Source organism: Microtus oregoni, unplaced genomic scaffold (genome assembly GCF_018167655.1).
Source record: "Microtus oregoni isolate MIOR12 unplaced genomic scaffold, Mior012 000001F_ref0000356, whole genome shotgun sequence".
Taxonomy (NCBI): Eukaryota; Metazoa; Chordata; class Mammalia; order Rodentia; family Cricetidae; genus Microtus; species Microtus oregoni.
In genome coordinates this window covers 52,974,456-52,994,427 of record NW_024543060.1, presented here as the reverse complement: position 1 = coordinate 52,994,427, position 19,972 = coordinate 52,974,456, and the positions used below count along the sequence as shown (strand labels likewise).

The 19,972-nt window shown below is 36.6% G+C and overlaps 1 protein-coding gene across 4 annotated transcripts in view; it reads left to right on the top strand.

Moving 5' to 3' along the window:
- Nalcn (sodium leak channel, non-selective) overlaps positions 1-19,972 on the top strand; it is a 255,068-nt gene that overhangs the window by 86,100 nt on the left and 148,996 nt on the right. For all 4 annotated transcript variants that reach the window (XM_041666485.1, XM_041666494.1, XM_041666477.1 and 1 more), the window contains exon 11: positions 13,140-13,271. In XM_041666485.1, coding sequence (XP_041522419.1) covers positions 13,140-13,271 — 132 coding nt within the window. The remainder of the gene's footprint in view (positions 1-13,139; positions 13,272-19,972) is intronic.

The following is a 19,972-nucleotide window of genomic DNA, read 5'->3' as shown; positions in this document are numbered from 1 at the left end:
GTTTGTGAGCTTTCCCACCAATTATAAGCAACTGGACAATTTAGTAATATTAGTTGATGTTCCTCAGTCTTCTCTACCTTATACCAAATGTTCAACTCTATTGGTCTTCCTGCCTTTTCTTTACATTGATAGGTTGTGGAATTATGCAGATGAATTATGATATATGGTGATCCAATAATAGATATTATCTTGTTATTAGTGGCCCAGCCACTTCTGATCTGCAATTAAAAACTATGTGAATTCATTTACCATTATATGAGATTCAAATTAAAGTTGTAATCAGAGGCATACTAAGTATAATGGGAATCACATGCAGGCATACTGAGAAAAGATTCAGTCTTATGTCCTTAGCTTGCTGTTTTCTGTTTAATATTAATGGAAATAAATGTGCATTGCCATGAATCTTAAAACGAACAGAAGGATGGAAAGACAGAACAGTGTTGTTTGACTTGATAGGTCATTCTTAAGTTCTCTAACATAATGTTCCTCATGTTGTGGTGATCCCAACCATAGAACTGTTTTGTTGCTACTTCATAACTGTAATTTTACTACTGCTATGAACTTGCAAATGTCTATTTATTGATAGTTCTGCTCAGGGGCTCACAGCCCACGTGCTGAGAACTGCTGGTCTTTGAGCCTGAGTAAACCAGTCCTCCCAACTGTATTATTTTATTTTTGCTCTAAAGCTGACTCTAATATTCATCTCCCATTACCACCTCATAATCTGAGGAAATTACATGGACATTTGTGTTTTCAGTTGAGAAACGTTTGTCACGATGTCAAAGAGCACACCTATTGCAGGTATCTGGAATCTCAAGTCACTGTGCATCCTGTACCTCTCTCTTCTGAGCTATGTAATTTTTCATTTCTGTTTCTCTCAATGTACCTGTCTCCATTCTCTTCCCTAATCACTATAGCTTCATTCTGGTTCTTGCACATCACCCACAGTGGCTGTCTATGACTCTGAGCATGGTGACCTCCCACACACATTTTCAGAAGAAAATCACCAGAAAACTTGCAAAATGCGAATGAACTGAGAGGAAATGTGATGTAAGAATAGGTCACAAGATGTGGGAAACCTTGATTTCAAGAATTCAGTCATGGGAATTGATGCAAAAGCAGATGATTTAAACAAAATACAATAGCAAACACTTGTTATTGTTGATGGGGACTTGATACACGACAAGCAAACATGGATATGGATTTTCAAGTGTGTAAATGCTCAAATCACTTATAATTAGTCTTAATGTTTGGTGTCTGTTAGAATGTTTCCACGATCATTTCTGATTCTGTTAGTTTGCTCATCTCTTTGTTTCTTTTGGTTGGTTGTGTCAGGAGTCTGTCAATCTTGTTTGTCTTCTCAAAGAACCAGCTCTTGTGTTTTTCTCTTTTTTTCTATCACATTAATTTCTGAATAAACCAATCCTGTATGAATTTTATTATTTATTGTGGGCTACTTGATTTGGTTCTTGTTTTTCTTTTTTGTTTGTCTGTTTGTTTTGAATTTTTGTTTGTTTGTTTCTTGTTTTCAGTTTTTTAGTTGCATCATGAAGGCATTTATTTATGTTCGTTTTTTAATGTAAGCATTTGGAGTTATAAGTGTCCATCATAGGGCTCCTTTTAGTGTGTCTCAAGGGTTTTTGTGTTATATTTTTATTTAATTTCAGAAGACTTTTTTTACTTATTTCTTAATTTGTTTATTAATTTCTTCTTTGACTCATCCATCATTCAGTAATGGACTTTAATCTCCTTGAGTTTTTGTACTTACTAGGATGTCTTTGCTCTCAATTTCATTTTATTGTATTATGATGCAATAAGTTACACATAGTTATTTCAATTTTTCTGAATTTTTTAAGATTTATGGTCTATTTTAAAGACACAAGTCATACATAAAGGAAAATCCATAAGAATAATGGCTGCTTTCTCAATGAAATCCTTGAAATACAGAACAATCTAAAATAATGTATTCCAAGTCCCTAAAGACCACAGCTGGCGAACTAGACTAATGTACCCCTCAGAAAAAAATTTGTCTTAATTAAAGAAGAAAAAATTCAAGGTATAAACAGCCTAAAATCTTATATCCGACAAACCAAACTTAAATACAAGAAGCCATATTTTAAACTGAAAACATGAATAAATAACCAAAAGATTGTAGAAAGAAGAAAAAAATCTATAGCTCCTAAAACTTTATCATGGAGTCCTGATATTCTATCCTTTTCCTAATTCATTCAACTTTTAAAGTTTTCTTTCCCTTGAGTTGAAATTCAGTGCCATCTTTATTTCTGCTTGAGTTCTTTTTGATGTTTCTGTTGTTTTGTTCAATTCCACTTTCAAATTCCGGATTATCTTCATTATTTACATCAGGCTTATGTTTGTGGCTTCTTGGTCATCACTCAAGCATTTGTTCTCTTTAAATTCATTTTCCTTAAGTTCATTGAGATGTTTCTTCGTGTCTTTTTTCAATTCCTTTAATTCTTTAAAGAAATTTACGGTTGTTCTTTTACATGTCATGTCCCAGGATTTATCAGCGTAATTCTCATGGGAGAAAACATTTTATGGGATTGGATGGCTTTGGGAGTTGTGTATGATACACCTTGAACTTTCATATTGTTTTTATTTTTGCAATGACGTTTGATCATGTTGTTTTATTCTGTGTTTGATGCAGACAGAGTAGATTGTCCCGGAACACAGGATTTTTAGTCTGGGTTGGTCATAAATGGTGGATATTACTTAAGTAGAATGATGTAAGTTAGACAGAGGCGTCTGGGCCCTGATCCAAATCTGGAGTTTGTAGGTAGAACTGAGGGTTGAGGGGTTTTCATGGAGGAAAGGATCAGTTGAACTCACCAAGCTAGATTCTAGGGTAAAGACGTGTAGGACTTGGCTATGTGGAGAGAATGAATGTGGTATACGAGGCATCTGGGAGTGGGCAGGGCATATCCTGGCTGAAGCCTACAGGTAGGTGTCAAGGCAAGCAAGGGTGGCCAGGTGAAATACTGGATATAGGGCATAGGCTAAGTCCTGGAGTTGAGAAGGGTATATGGGGCTGAGAGAATTATGTGGACTTGCCTAGCAAGGCTTTGCTGAAAGATGTGCAGGACCTATTTAGGAGGAGAGACTGGAATATGGCACTTGGGGTGCCTATAGATTGGGGCCAACAGACTAACAGTATCATATAGCAGTGTGATTATGGCCAGTACATGCAAACATATTTTCGTACATTTGTTGTTCACTTATGAATTTCTTCAGACTAATAAGCAATCTTCAGATTGCTAACATGTCACTTAATATAAATGATTTTCAGAAATCTCATACATTTCTAAAAGTCATATCACTTTTATGTTAATACAAAGAAATAAAAATATAAAATATGGGGACAAATCCAAAATATGGATAATAGATGCATGGATGCAAACTGTGCATTCTCCTGCTGTAGGATACTTGTACACTGTTTGAAGATATATTGCTGTGATTTGTGTAATAAAAACTGAATGGCCAATAACTAGGCAGGAGAGCTAGGTGGGATTTCCAGGAAGAGAAAGATCTCTAAGAAGAAGAAAGACAGAGTAACCAGCCAGTGCAGAGGAAGCAGGATGAACAATACAGAAATGAGTTATTGAGCCACCCAACAGAATGTAGATTAAAAATATATGGGTTAATTTAAGTTATAAGAACTAGTTAGGAACAATCTAAGCTAAGGCAAAGATTTCATAATTAATAATAAATCTCCTTGTTATTTGTGAGCGGGCAGCCCAAAGAAAAATTTATCTACACTTTGCTGTTATTTAGGCAGTGTGAGAAGTCTCTCGTGCAATATGATGAAGCAGTTTAGAAAGTTTCTTGAATGTGTGCTTAAATGTGGGTCTCAGAAAATTGAAGAGTTATAATTGACTCTTTTAGCATCAAACCCACCATTAGGTAGCCATTTAAGTGCTCTTTTTTATTGTAACATCTGTGTGAGGGGGGTCACTATAATGCGTGATGAATAGAATCGAATTAAATGGGAAAGTCATTCCTCAGCAGTGGCTATGACAAGCCTTCCCCCTGTCTCTCAGGTAGCAGTTTTCATCCTTGACAATTTGATAGATGTGGCTGCATTCTAGGCGCTGTCTTCCAACACATGCATACCCAGTGGTCTATTATCATAAGGAATATCTGACAGGAAAATGAAGGTACACGCGAGAAATGGAGTGCCCCACTAAATTCTTAGTGCTCTCTTTTAACGCATGCATACCCAGTGGTCTATTATCATAAGGAATATCTGACAGGAAAATGAAGGTATACACGAGACATTAAATTTCTCTGGTAACATCCCATGTTGTTCCCCCTTTCTGCAAGGAAAAGAGGTAAAGGGATTTTTTTCCATGAATAGGTCAAATTATGACAAGATTATTACTGTAGTGTTTTAATGCTTTTTGAGAAATTTTCCACTGAAGGTGAAGATTGAAAGGTGGTGAACAGTGTGGTACATGTATTTTGAGTGATATCCTAGATCGTTCTTATAATGTCTATCTTCTTAATAAACCATCCCACAACTGATAGATAATTTTAAGAACTGATGGTGCCTATGAGGCATTAAGTTCATCTTACCAGCTAGTATCTTCTGTCTTCCTAGACCAGTGTGAGAAGATAAGCAGGTCTAGCTAAGACAATGTATCCAAGGGCCCTTTGGAACAACTTTCCAAAGCTTTTTAAGTTTCAGTTTCCTTATATGACAATCAGGAATAATAGGATCCTTCAATATGTAAGTACTAGGACTCATGCTCCTCAAATTCCCAGTATAGGGACCTCCAATTGCCGCGCACAGAGTCCCCATGTCTGTGCTCTGTGCGCTGGAACCCAGTTCATGAGCTTCAGGCAAGGGGCTGGAGGTTGAGAATACAGACGCAGAGACAGACCGACATGCAGACCTTTTAACACTGATACCAAAGCCCCCTTTTATTAACACCATGTAGACTTAAATACGCTGCAGTCAATGGCCAACAGGTGATAATCCCATCCTCTGATCCTCTAACTAGGCACAGCTTCTAGTCACTTCACTTAGAAGGCTCTAGGAGGGAAGAGCAGCTGAAAGCCAGAACTCAGTTAATCCCAACATCCAGCTGAAGGCCAGGACTTAATTGGTCCCAACATCAGAGAGTTGGTCATGCAACCTGAAGAAAGGACCATCCTTGTCAATAGCACATTCACAGCCTCACTCACCCCTTGAGGGTCATTGCTGAAATTTAGGAATTTGGTTTCTGCACATTCCATGGTCAACGGACTCAGCCTCCAGGCCCAGCCATGTACCCAACCCACAATCCCCGACCCCAGGCAATGGAAGTCAGTTTCTTTGTCCTTGTTTCTAAATCCATTCGTTTGTTTATTCTAGTTTATAGATTTAAAGTGTATTTCCTTGACGCACATTTACACTGTGAAGTGACTGAATGCAGCTAATTGGCATGTATACTTTTATGCAGACATACAGGCACAATGACATGCTCCATTTCTTGTATCAGAACTAAATTAACTGACTTAGAGGAAAATTTGAGGAGAGGAACAAAATAATAGTGTTTGGACATCTTTCTTCCATTACTTTTTTTTTTCTAGCATGATAGAGAATATGGTGAAAATTCTAATGTTCTAATCTTTATTATCTGAGGCTAGCATATTAACGAGGTCAACACGTCATTGTTTATGAGCCAAGATTTGACATTCTCCTTCCTGATTTTTTTTCCAAATATCAATAATGAAGTCATGTAGGGACACTGAGTTCTTAATCCTTAAATTATAGTTAAACTAATTGGGAGCATTTGGTACAGATCTTCGTTTACTTCTTTCTCCCACTAATCCATAAATGTGTGGCCACAAAGTGTGAGGAAACAGGGGCATATTAAGCACTGTTCGGTAATATGGTTCAAAGCATGAATGTCCATTATGGCATTGTATTCAGGAAAGCCCATGCTGTCTTAAATTGAAGCCTTTGCAAGCAACACACACCATAGCTAAAATCAATTCAGGACAGATGATTTTGTTAAATTTTAGGAAATGGTCTATTTTAAGTATTTAAGGAATACTTAAACCTGTATATACAGATTAGTATGGTCTTCAGTACAGTCTCTCAGAGTCTAGAAATATATTTGTGGGGCCCTAGTGCTGAGCAAGTCATCATATTAATGTGACTGCCTTAGTATTGTAGATTATGATGAGTCTCTATAGAAAAAAATGAGACTTAAACATGTGGTACATGTGGTTTGGCCTTGGATAATGAGGTTGAATACCTTTAGGACATCAATAAATTTTCTTCCCTTTCCCCAAGGAACAACATTCATAATCAGATCAATAATTTTTAAATCTGCAGAGCAGACCAATGATCTATGGAAAAACCAGAATGCCTGGGATAGCTTAGTGGTTAGCAACCAAGTTAAGTTGTTTGGTTTATGCCATGCTGGTTTATAAAGGAAATACTAATTTTTTCTTGTGAATCTATGATTTACCTGAAAAGCCTTCCCAGTCTATGCCAAATCTCAGCTAATAGTTTGGATATCTATGGTCAGCCACTCTTCCGTTCACATCTATGCTCTTGGCTTGACTGACTGAGTGAAGAGGATGTTAGGATCCATAACTAGGTCAGCATGTCAGTGTGGTGGTTCTGGCACCCTAAAATGAGAGTAAACAATATTTCACAATTCTCTTCTCACTGCTCGTCTGTTTTTATAAACTAACCAGAGAAAATCACATGACTGAATGGTTTCTGTAGAAGATACTGCCAAAGGCATGGACATGCATGTGGGTTCAGTGTGAGGCCACCAGACTTTTCCACACAGATTGAAAAAAATGTCAAAATTACTATCTAAAAATAACATTCTACCCAGGTTAGCAACTTTTCCCATCCCAGCACATGTGAGTTTCTTCTTATTAAAATCTAACTTGTATTTTAGGGTCAAGAGCTGATAACTGAAGTATACTGATAATAATAGTATGACTACCAATATTAATTGATAGTTAATTAAATACCAATTTAAGAACATAACAGTGGGCTGATTCTGGACAAGAGATTAAAAGGATTTATGAGAGTTTTCTTCTTGCAATTTGATTTCCAGATATTCACTTTTATCTTTCTTTCTCAAAGAAAAGAGCAGGAAACTTTTAAGGCACGGCAGATGAGAAGGTATTTGTTGTATCATAGATTCTCAATATCCTTGTGGAGAGTTACTAGTGGACCCAGTCCTCCCTCTCCAAGAACAGGTGATTAAGAAAGACACACTCTAGAAAGGAATACACTGGTCTGTTTTCAGTATTATTAGATAACTAAAAAAATATTTGAATTGGGTGGATCCATTTTTATATCAATTATAAAAGTATTAGCATGCAGACGTCATCTCAATAAGGACACGACACTTGTGAATGGGAGATTTATTTTAGGTTTTGTGAAATTGCTCATTCTTATGTTCTCATTCCTTTTTTGGTTTGTTGAGACAGGTTTTCTTTTATGTTCTTATTCATATGTTCACAGATCATATGCAATATGTTTTCTGAAAATTGTACCTTATAAATGCATTGTTCTCTAAATTATTCATTTTAAAATACAAATAACATTCAAAATTTAATACCCAAATGATGCAATGTTTAGTAGCAGAAAGTTTATTTTTACCCAAGGTAGTATATTTTGTAAGCAAATGAAAGATTCAACTTCTGAGCTATGGTATTCATCAAGATATCATATTCTAATATCATACTCTAAGGCCACAAATGTTCTGTTTTAGATGTTTTATCTACAGAATCTTAAGGCTCTCTAAGGCACTATTTCATGGAAAAATATTAGCTAAAAATTAATAGAAGTATTTCCCCATAAACACATAAACAAACAACCAAAAACAAGATCACTTTAGACATTTTGGAAATCTACGAATCTTCATAATCTGTCTCAAGATTTGTTATTTCTTTTAATTAATCTCTTATGTTTTATCTCTCTTACCTTCCTCCATAAGCAACTGATTGTACCTGTATTTTTAAAGTCCTCCAGTTTTCCAATACAGTGTTTATGATGTCTCCTAGGCTACATACTGCATTAAACAGGCCTGCTTATATTCATGCTTCAATAAAATATGTAGATAAAGCATCTATTTGCTAGAAGAGAAAATATTGTCATAGAGAGGTCAAGTCAGGCACAGACTTAACTAGTCTTAAAATTAACATTCCATTATATTATGATATCTTACATCCTTCTGTACAGAACAAACTGTCTTCAGGTTTTAAGCACAAGCTTCATGTGCTTCTGCCTTTTATTCCCAGACAAACCCTCAGCAAAGATACTGCTTCACATCTATTTTAGCATCTAGAGCCATGTCAAGGGCTTTTTGACTGCTCAAGAGAAGGCAAAGAACACCTGCTTTGTTCCCAAAACATTTGAGAATGCTTTCCAACTTCATGTGACTGGAACACTACTTATCCTTTCAGAGAAGTCCGTTTCTCCCTGATAAAGGGAGATGACACAATGCCAAATGCCAAGACTACTGAGGACCAAATGGTGCCATTGCATCAGCATTGTCATTGAAGCTTGGCACAGACTAAGCGCTCTAGTACAGGCTGACTCTTCTCATGATACAACTTCTTGTTAATATTGATTTTAATGGCAGAAGGACCTTTGTCCCCACGTAGCTTCAATTACAGCCTCATGAAGGTTTTTCCTTAGACAATGGGACTCAAAGCTAATGTTTTTCTGTCTCTTTTGTTTTTGCATGAGCACAGGCTTGGTGCATACTAGCTAGAAAGGCACTCGACCGTTGAGCTCCTTCCTCAGCTCTGAACTAGTATAAAAGTTATATTTATTGTTCTTGGCCTTTGCACCATGGTACTATTCTCTCCTGGCATTTCCTAGCGCAGTGCAATATGAAAAAATACAGTTACTATAATGTTGTTTACATTTGAAGCAACAGTATTTACAGCATCTTACTAATTAGTCACCCTGTGTGGAGACCATAGTTAAGTCTTACTTAGTACTGGACAGGTGTGTTCAATCATTTCCCTAAAGAATAATTTAAGATGATGTCTACCAAAATAATAGACAGTGCTCGATGGTTTCCCATTGTGGCTGAAACAAATGTCCACACACTGAGTTACTTAAAACAATACAAATTCATCATGTGCTGCAGATCAGACGCCAAAACTCATTTTCATTGGAGAAAAAAAAAATGAGACATCAGTGGCACTCCATTGTTTTTTGAAAATTAAGGTTATTCGCTTTTCTTTTCTAGCCTTTGAAGCTACCTCATCCTCTGCCATTTTTAAAGAGTCTGTAATTGTGGCTTCAGAAAGTCCCCTTATGTTGCAAACCCTTTTGTCTAACTGGTTCTTTGCCATGGACTTGGACGGGAAGGAACTGCCATCCATTTGGGGATCTAGTGCTCCTACTATAACGATGATATTCAGCCAGTCTGTGTTAGACTCTACTTAATCCAGTTTATCCTCTTAATCAATGAGTATTATCCACTGCACAAATTCTTAAACTTGAACTTAAAACCAGATTCCACCTGGGGACCTTGTAAAAGTTACAGATTTCAATATTTTGTGGCTAGGAAGCAGTCTTCGTTCTTGCGTTTCTAAGCACCTTCAAGGGTGAAGCTGACCCAGAGACCCTTTGAGTAGAAAGTCTCTAGTGTTTCTGACAGATTTTGATGCCTTGGGAAAGATTCTATTGAAGTCTCTTCATGTCTTTGTAACTCCAATGGTCATTTATACAAATAAATGGATTTTGGAGCAAAGTAAAACTAAAAATTATTCAGAAGTTGACTCATAATTTTTAAAAGCATTTTAAAAGGTGGTTCTACTTTTATTTTTATTTATGTCTGTGTATGTATATCTGGTTATGTATATATGTATAAATACCCACTGAGATAAGAAGATACTGTTGGAATCCCTGGTGCTGGAATTACAGGAGGTTGTGAGATGCCTTATGTGGGTATGGGGACCAGAATGTGGATCATCTAGAAGAGCAACAATCATTCTTAAACACCAAGCCTTCTCTTCTGTCCTCTACCTTAACAAAAAGTGAACTAAAATGTCATTTTAAATGAAGGAACTTTATAAAGCTTGAATACAGATGTCTGAAAATTCTTATACTACATGTATAAAGATATAAAAATACAACACATATATACATACCCTTAAATTTGTACATGTGGATGTTCATGGAAAGTGTGTGTTTGTGTGTGTGTGTGTGTGTGTGTGTGTGTGTGTATCGATAAATAGATGGTAGGTAGAACCTACATTATGTTAAGTAATAGAACTGTGGAAGCCTCAAGTTTCATAGTGTTTTGTGAGATCTATTCTACTTCAACAATTTTCTCTATACTAATTTGCATAAGAAAGTGAAACCTGAAGGGATAGACTTGGACTCCGGCAACACCAGAATATGTGCACATGCAATACTACCAGTCATTTCACATCACGGAAGTGTTGACTGAATTAGTTCCAGTGGCCTTTGCCACTAGCTTTCATATAAAAGGTAGAGTCACTAGTTTGAATATTCAAATTTGGTTTCTACACATACTTATCACCCTCATTCTTATTTAATGATTGAAAGTTATTACGCAGGAGCAAGTCAACCAAGCCACGGTTTTTATAGCATATCAAACTCCATTGTGAGTGATTATTTTAATGACTCTGTACCAACAGAGATACATAGACATTCAGACAAAAAAATAACCTAATTATAATGACAGCTCCAAAGCCAAGCTGTGACAGTTAAAAAACCAATTTCAAAGTTTTTTGACAGCCATGGCTAAAAGCTTTGTTTGGACCTTTCTGTAATAACAGTTTACTTAAGACCTAAATCCAAAGTGAAGGAAAACAGAAAGAAAAACTTGTAGCTTTTCTGTCGTGCTAATAAAATAGAAATCGCGTGACATGTTTTTAATAGAACATTATGTTGAAAAGGGTATAGAAAGAAAGTGATGGGCGTGGAATTTAACTCACAAAGCAAAGAAAGAGGAAATAACAATGCAAATTCTAATAAGAATAGAAATTTGACAACTGATTTCCTGATCTGTGTTACAAAGATCAGTAGTTCCTGCAAGTAACTTGATGGCCATACAAACAGGTTGATTGGCAGTTTTTGAATTCGATTTTTATATTACTGATGAAATAAGGTCAAAGAGAAAAAGATAGAAAAGTGTTCAATTGCCAGGAAGGACATGAAGCTTCATGGAAAATTGACTTTTCTCTTGGTTCAGACATCTCTAGATTTATTAGGGTTTTTTTTTTTTATCACTTTGGTTTATCTTCATTGGTTCTGGGCTCAGAGATGTCCAATATAATTAATTCATTCGCCTTGTGTGATTAATTTCTCATTCCTGACAGAAACATATCTGGATCATAAAATGGCATTTGTTTGGACTAGAAGTCTATATAAGGCCGGCAGCGTATTAGCACATCCTTATAGATGTTGTCTTATTTAAAACCGGTAATAAACGTTTTGAGCAAATTGTGTCCACTTACTGTGAAGAAAACTGAGGTGCAGTGACTGCACCTGGGGCTTACATGGCTTGTTCAGGGGTACAACACCAGGAAGTGGTGGAGACAATTTGGCTACCCCCAACTGGGCTGGGCTACACCCCATTCTGTTAGAGAAGGCTAGGTGAGATGATGCCTTGGACATCTTTCAAGTACACTTTATCTCAGGCTGAGAATTATGTAGGTTCTCTCAGTTGCACTGCTAAGGAACTTGTCATTCAGGTCATAGGGCAGGGACACAAAGTGTCCATAGTATGGGGAAGAAAAGAAGCCTCAAGAAGAGAAGATGTGACTGCTTTCTATGTTCTGCCTCAGAAAGGTTTTGCTTTGGGGTGTTAGCAAAGCCTATGCAAGCTTTTCTCTGAAGCCTTACTCACCACCTGCCTCCACTTTGTGATATACGTTTATCTGCCACAGGACGGATCTCCATGTCTAAATGAAATGGCATAGTTTTTGCTCCATGCCTCATTCAAATTCATATTCTCTCTCTTCCTTTATAAAGCTCTCGTGCACTCTCTCCTATTTATGAGTCTTTAATAAATTTCCTTCTAATACCAAAAAAAAAACCAATAAAGGAAAAGACCATATGGTAGCATCAGTCCTGAGCGGTTGGCTCTCTGTGTCCATAGCCTTCACACTCTCTTTTCTCCACTTGGATGATCTCTTCCTCACAATGCAGTAAAATCACAGAATAGACTTCAAACAGACTTAGTGGTAGAGCTTGGTTCTGATGCATTCTGTTGTGTGGTCTTGAACAAACAACCTAAGTCCTATGAACGCTGTGTATAATACATGTCACATATGCTACTGTTTAGAGCTGTAGCATTAACAGACACAGCATGAATAGCATGTACATAAATGGCTTGACACATAATAAACATTCAACACGTGGCAGGTACTGTGATACCTGTTTTTAATGCTTAGTTAGCTCCACTCCAATAAAGAAAATGGACTTGGACCAGATTTAATCCCCAATCCTGAGTCCAGCCTTGATTCTTATGTGACAGTGGAGAAAATTACTTAACTTCTTGGAGTCTCAGTTTTCTTATTCGTCAAATTAGAATAACATCCTAGGACTATCATCAACTTTAATTGAGTTAATCTATGTAAAATTCTAGAACAGCTCTAGATATAAGCTCAACAGACAGTCATTATTCATTACAAGATTATTTTCAGAATTTATATAAGCAATAAAGGAAAATAAGTCTTCTGTTTCTCCCTCTTTACAACTTTATAACCATCAGCAAAATGTTTTATTATTCTCCTTGATACCAAACAGACATGCCTGTTTTTCAGAATAACCATTATGAAAACTATTTTTCCATATATTCACAACTCAAGGTCAAAACAACCTAATGTCCAAGATTCAAGCTTATAAAAGTGAAATTAAATGCATTTTCCAATTTTAACTGAAGATTTCTAAAACTATGTTCCTCTACATCTTTAACTCACTGAAAGAAATGGCTTCCTTTGGTCCCACTATTGAGCAAGAAAGACATTGATCAGTGGCCTTGGAAACACTATTTTTCACTGCCATACTGCCCCATAGATGTGTTGTCCCTCAAAATATATCACCACTCACGTGTCAGTTAGTGGTGAGGTTTGTGTCTTCGTGAAGAATTTACCTATCGGTTTTTCCTCCTCAGAAAATGATGCGGTCATCCGTTTTCCACATGTTTATTCTGAGCATGGTGACTGTGGACGTGATAGTGGCTGCCAGCAACTACTACAAGGGAGAAAACTTCAGAAGACAGTATGATGAATTCTACCTCGCAGAGGTAAGTCGCTGGAGGTGTGTGCAGCAGCGCTATACGCAGAGGAGCCTCGTCAAGGGCCTCCTGAGCTGATCCATCATCTGCCACTTAAGAGATTCCTCTGGTCACATGTTTGGCTCATTTCCTGTCACCATGAGCCTGGGCAGTCTTCTCCACAGCAGTTAAGTTGCCAAGGTAACCTTTCTTTGCCCTTTGAGTTTTAGTCCAGATCTTTCTGTTTTCCTAACAACCTCTCATTTTGTGTCCTTTTGTCATACTGTGGTAGCATACTTCTACTGCTGTAAGTTATCCCAGGTTCAGAAACTCAGAAAGAGACTAGTCAGCTCCATTGTGGGGGAGGATGTGCGTAAACTGAAAATGCCACTACAGTAATCACTACACCAGAGGCCCAGGGGTTAACACCTGAAATGAGAATGCCAAATAGCACAGAGGATGAATGTTTAAAATGATGGATGTGCTAATTGCCCTGATTTGGTCATTACACATCTGTACATGCACCACATCAAATTAACCTGAAGTCATTAGACTTGGGCAGCAATGAAGCATCTCACTGGACCTAATTCTTAATTTTTAAATTAATCAACTAATTAATTTTTCCCAGCCTGATCACAGTTTCCCCTCCATCCCCCCTCTCCTCCCAGTCCCTCTCCCCATCCACTTCCTCCACCTTCCCTTCAGAAGAGTACCCAGCAAGCAAAGGGTATAAAGTTGCAGCAAGACTAGGCACTCCTCTCCTGTTGAGGCTGGAGGAGGCAACCCATCAAGAGGGAAGAGTCCTAAGAGCAGGCAACAGAGTCAGTGACAACCCCCACTCCCTCTGCCAGGAGTCCCACAAGAAGATGAAGCAACATATGGGAAACACAAGTAAAAAGGGCACAAGTGAGTCCCATGCAAGTTCTCTGGTTGGTGATTCAGTCTCTGTGAGATCCCATGAGGCCAAGCTAGCTTACTTTGTATATTTTCCCATGGTGCTCTTGGCCCCTCTGGCTCCCATAAAGCTTCTTCCCCCTCCTCCACAGGATTTCCCAAGGCCCACCTAATATTTGGCTGTGGTTCACTGCATCTGTTTCCATCAATTGCTGGGTGAAGCCTCTCGGATCATAGTTGGGCTAGGCAATGATCTGGGGTCCCTAGGACCAACCTGGACTCTGGTAAAGGAAATTGAGGTCTAATTCTTGAATATTTTTAATTGTCTTCAAAGACCACTGTTTTAAGTCTAAAGCAAATTTCACAATTCAATGGCCATATATTTATGGAACAATGGATTGATTTATAGAGACCCATTCATTGTATAAAAGAGATATAAAAATTTAATGATGCTACACTTCAAAAACCCCATATATGAGAAAAACAAACAAAACTAGAAAGCCACACTTTAATTTTGTTTATTAAAATAACATTATCATATAGAAAGCAATTTATTTTGTAATTGAGTTCTCTTAGGTACTCAAAACTCCCCTAATACATTAAAAATGGAATGGGTTAATAAAAATTCAGTTCACACACACACAAAATTTTCTGAAAAAGAATCACGCACATGCATAAGTTGAATATAAGCATCTATGTAGATGTTAAGAAACTTCTATGGAGTCATTTATAAACACCATCCTCCTTGTAGAGCTCTATTTCCTGTAACAAAATCCCCTGATCCTAAATGCCACTGCCTAGGAATAGCTGTGACATGGCATTGATCTGATAGTTTTAGGTTACACCCTTACAGGCATCAAGAAAACAGATGGTAAACAATAACAGTGGTGAAAGAATGGAGAATCTCATGAGTAAATTATATCTACATAAACACCAAAAAGGTGCTTTGCTGCAAACTCAGCAAGAAATATTAAGTAGAAATGGGCTGACAAGGTAGCTCAGTTGCTAAAGATACTTCCATCCAAGTCTGATGACCTGACTTCAGTCCTCAATCTGCAAGTTGAAAAAGAGAAAATCAATATAGGTTATACTAACATGTGCCATTGCACAAATTTGCACACAGACAGAGATATCCAGTCATATAGATACACAATCAAAATGATCAAATGAATGTAAACATTTTATAGCATTAACAAAAGCATGGACTTATAGTGACCACGGCCGCTCAAAAATAATCATTCAGAGGCTTAATATTAATTATAATTGCTTGACTGATGGCTCAGACTTATCATTGGCTAGCTCTTACTGGTAAATTCCAATAATCTGTGTATCACTATATGATTTTGTGGCATTACCTGTTCTCTAGTATATCTTGCTGCTCTGGCAGCTCACTGGCAACTCTGTCACCCTACCTTTCTTCACCTGATTCTCTGTTTGGATTTCCCACCTAACTATATTCTGTCATGCTATAGGCCAAATCACCTTCATTCATCAACCAATAAAAGCAACACATATTCGCAGCCTATAGAAGAGCATCCCACATCAGGGATGTTTTATGATAAGGTTTTAACATAAAGAACGGATATGGATGGGAGAGGTGGGTCCTCACTGAATTTTATTTCTCTCAGGTAGTGAGAAGTGGATGGACATTGAAGTAAATGGCACAATAAAATGGGAAGCTTAAGTAAATTGGGGAGATTAAGCCAAATATATTATTATTATGTTAATTATAATAATTATTATGTTATAATATTATTATGTTAATAATAATAATAAAAGACACTTCAAGTGCAGTGTTAAAGATTCAAACAAATTTTCACAATATGGACTTAACAGTAACATCACATGAAAGATAATAACTGCCCCAAGTCTTACATAAGAAAGAAGAAAGGCAATGTTCAAACTGACCCAGCTTTAGAATGGGAGAGCTGAGACACAAAGAGATGGGAAGATAGGGGTGACTCACAAAGCAGATGAACTGAAGGCAGGTGGCTCTGGTTGGCAATGGAAATTGATGAAATAGAGAAGAATGAAAGGAAAATAAAATACTCAAGATCTCTATATGATCAAAACAAAAATTTGATTGAAGTGGGAGAATAAGTAAGTAATCATGGCCTGAAACAGGAATTCAAGATTTCCAGTTGCACCATAACTTTGATAATAAAGCATAAAAATTAGTGTGTTGTGTCAAGATTGATGGATTAAACATAAGAATGGGGTTACGACAGGAGTGCAAGGAACCACCATAGCCTGAGAGTTGTTGAGTTCTTAGACAAGGTGCAGGAGTGGTCTATGGAAAGTTGAGGAGACCGTGGGGAGATGGAGTCAGAGGTTGGTTTATCCTGATGGAATTCTATCAAGAGGTTTCTAGGATAAATGGATGGAGCATCTTTTTCTTATCCACTTATTGTATGCCACAGAACATAGCAGCATGAACTCCCTCTTGTACAAAGGGATGTGTGTAGTGGAGAATTATGTAATATACTTGGGAGAAAAACACTGGAGGCAAAGACATGTGCATGAGGTATTATCTGCACATGGAACTTGATAAAGTAGAAGGAATTGTTTAAAATAGGGGTAGAGACATAATGCTTACAAGGCCATGTCATAGAGGCGAAAATAAAGATTCCACATTGCACAAAAGAATTACATCAGAGGTTTAAGGAGTGATAACCAGCATTCTGGAGAACAAACAGAGATGGTCATGGTAATAGGATATTGCCATTCTCTCGAGGAGCACCAATCTCTCCTGCAGGAGTGCTAATATTAGAGATTGCATGGGCATCACTTCTGTATTCTTCCCACAGTAGATACTTGTTATACCATGTGCTAGGGAGTAAATGAAGTGGCCACATACCCTGGAGATGACTTGATCTTTCATTATACTACAAAAATTGCAACAAGGTTTCAAAGAATTTCTATTGTGGAGTTCATTAATTGATTCTTAAATGCTGGTAGAGTCTTGAGGCAGGTGATTATTCCTTGTCAATTTTCATAGTTTTATTGATAACATTAAAAATAACAACCATAGAGCTAAGATGGGGCAGCAAAACCAGGCAAAACCTGAAATACTTTTATATATATATATCCTAAATTGTTGTCCTTTTCAAACCAATAACACAAACTTGAGTTTAAAAATGAGCCATGTCTTGAGGTAAATCCTCTGTACATAAGTACACATTGCTAATCACATGATATTGAACATGTAAAAATTTTAGGAGCATAGATTTTGTAGGAAGTGTTATTGCAGTATCTAACATGAACATCAAGAACAAGGAATATGCTAGGAGGAAAATTCAGGAGGGTATGGACATGTCTGTGGCACTGGTGGTGATGGTTTCATAAGCATGTATATATATATCCAGCCCAGCAAGTTAATACACTATATAAATACACCTTTTACATGTCAAATGTTTCTCAATAAAAAAGTAGATAATTAAATAAATAAGTGCAATGGCTAACTCTTTGAAATCCTGGAAGGAAAAGGAAATAAATAAGCTAGGCATAAGATTCTATTTACTTAAGTAATCTACAGACATCGGCTTATCATTGAACTACTTAAACAATTAAAATCTGTTCCAATAGATGGACTGACTTTTGGTGTTTGAGTTTCTCAGAATATGCTTGGACTTCCTTCAAATTCTCATAGCCCACCTTTTTAAATAAAAAAAATTGTGTTAACTCATAGTGATATATTTTGAGAATGGATAAATTGTTCTAGCTAAATGTAATTTTTAAACAAATATTTTCTTTCAGTTTAAGCCAAAAATCACAAAAATTTCTTGAAGAGCCAAAAATGTCTGTTAGACTCTGTAGGCCAACAACTCTCTGTCTGCTCCTCAACTCAGCCACCTTTGTTCCGAAGTGAATGTGGTCTCAAGACAGCTGAATTGTATAAAAGCCTATTTACAAAATTAGCAATATAGTGGATATTGTATGAGCTACGGTAGCACAGAGCTTTCCAAGTAGAATTCTCAGAGCTCCCACTTTTTGGAAAACCTATTATGTTCTAAGTACTTTAAAGAAATTCATTATCTCATTTAATTCCCCCAAACAGCTATGATTGCAGTAGTTGAAGACAGGGAGTGTAATGGCTCTGTGTTCAGGAAACAGCGTTATGTAAGAGCGTTGAAAGCTGAACTTTTGCACTGTGTCACAAGAGGTCATGAGGTTTGAAAGAGGCAATTTCCTTGTTAGAGTTCTACATATTATAGAATAAATTGTTTTGGAAAATTCAAAATAAACCACTCAACCCATAACTCACAGACTAAATCAACTTCCTTTGAGGATGAATTAAGCTGCTTAGCTTCTGTTGTAGAGCGGTAGACTTGCTCTATTACTTTGGATTAATATATCTAAATTTAGAATTACCTAACAAACAGGAAAAATATGTTTTATTTCCCAGATTATGCTTTAACATAGAAGGTATAGACCAATTATCTGGCTAAAAAATTACTTTTCATTTTCATCCAGGCAATACTTACATATGTGTATTTTAAATATAATTTTATGTTTAATCACAAATATTAATATTATTGGCATTATTTTTCTGCTCTCTGGTAATTTGGATATTTGTATATTCATTAGAAGACTGTCCACATTAAAAATCCAAGTGCTACATGAAGTCCTATCACAGGAGGTGAGCAATTTTAACAGAATTTCTCATTTAAGAAACTCTGTTTGTCAAATGAAAAGAAGGAGTCATAATTTACCACTCTGCCTTTTCCTGAATAAAAACCTAAACGTGGCCTGGAGGAAGTATTCTTGAAACAGACATTCAACTTTCCAGGTGTATGTTGTTTGTCAAGCTTAAAATATCTCTCCCAATTCCCTGCCAGTATACACACTTGAATGCTATATTGTCTTTATTAAACTATTATTTTATACCTAAAATTGTGTAAATAAAAATAATGAACCCAGGCAGTGGTGGCACATGCCTTTAATCCCAGCACTCTGGAAGTAGAGGCAGGCGGATTTCTATGAGTTCGAGAGTTCAAGATCAACCTGATCTACAAGAACTAGTTCCAGGACAGGCACCAAAGCTACGCAGAGAAACCCTGTCTCTTGAAAAAACAAACAAAAAGAAAAAAAAAAAAACAAAGGAAACAAATAGAAAATTTGTTGTTAGGTGTATTTTGGCTGTGTATCTCAAAACTTACATCATGTACCAATCCATATTTCTGACAGCTCTAAAATCATTCTCTACTGCAGTAGGAAACTAAAATATCTATTAAACTGACTTTTCAGAGGTTATATGTCATAATCTGGCCAATGTGTTGATTGTTTTTAGAGTTCCTATAGCTCAAGAGGATTAATATATCTTTAGAAAGGTTGCTGTTCAAGCAACATGGTCCTAAGACTAAACTTTTCTTGCACTGGTAAGAGTTGGGAAGGATTGAACTTCTCCATGGTAGATACCTGGCATGTCAAATACAGCCATCAGCCTTCATTCATTATGTAAGGTTATACTTCTTCATCTTTGTCTATCATTTCTGTTATGTGAAATGTCCAGTCTTTGAAAAATCTGCAACTTTTAACTTTATTCTTAATTATTAGTCATTTTATAAACCAATCACATGGACGATATTGCATAAAAATATTTGTGCTCACAATTATCTTCCTGGTTCTTTAAAAGTAATTTTTTTCCATTTGCTTCAGGGTATTTGTTCAGAAACAATGAATAGACAGAGTAAGAAAGTCCCCTGTGTGTCCTTTCATCTTATTCTTCTGCCTATTCTACTGAGAAGTATATTCATCACTCCAAAGTATGTCTTTTAAGAGTATCAAATATCTACAAAGAGTTTGGTTTTATCTTTCATTCTTTATGGCCTTTGAAA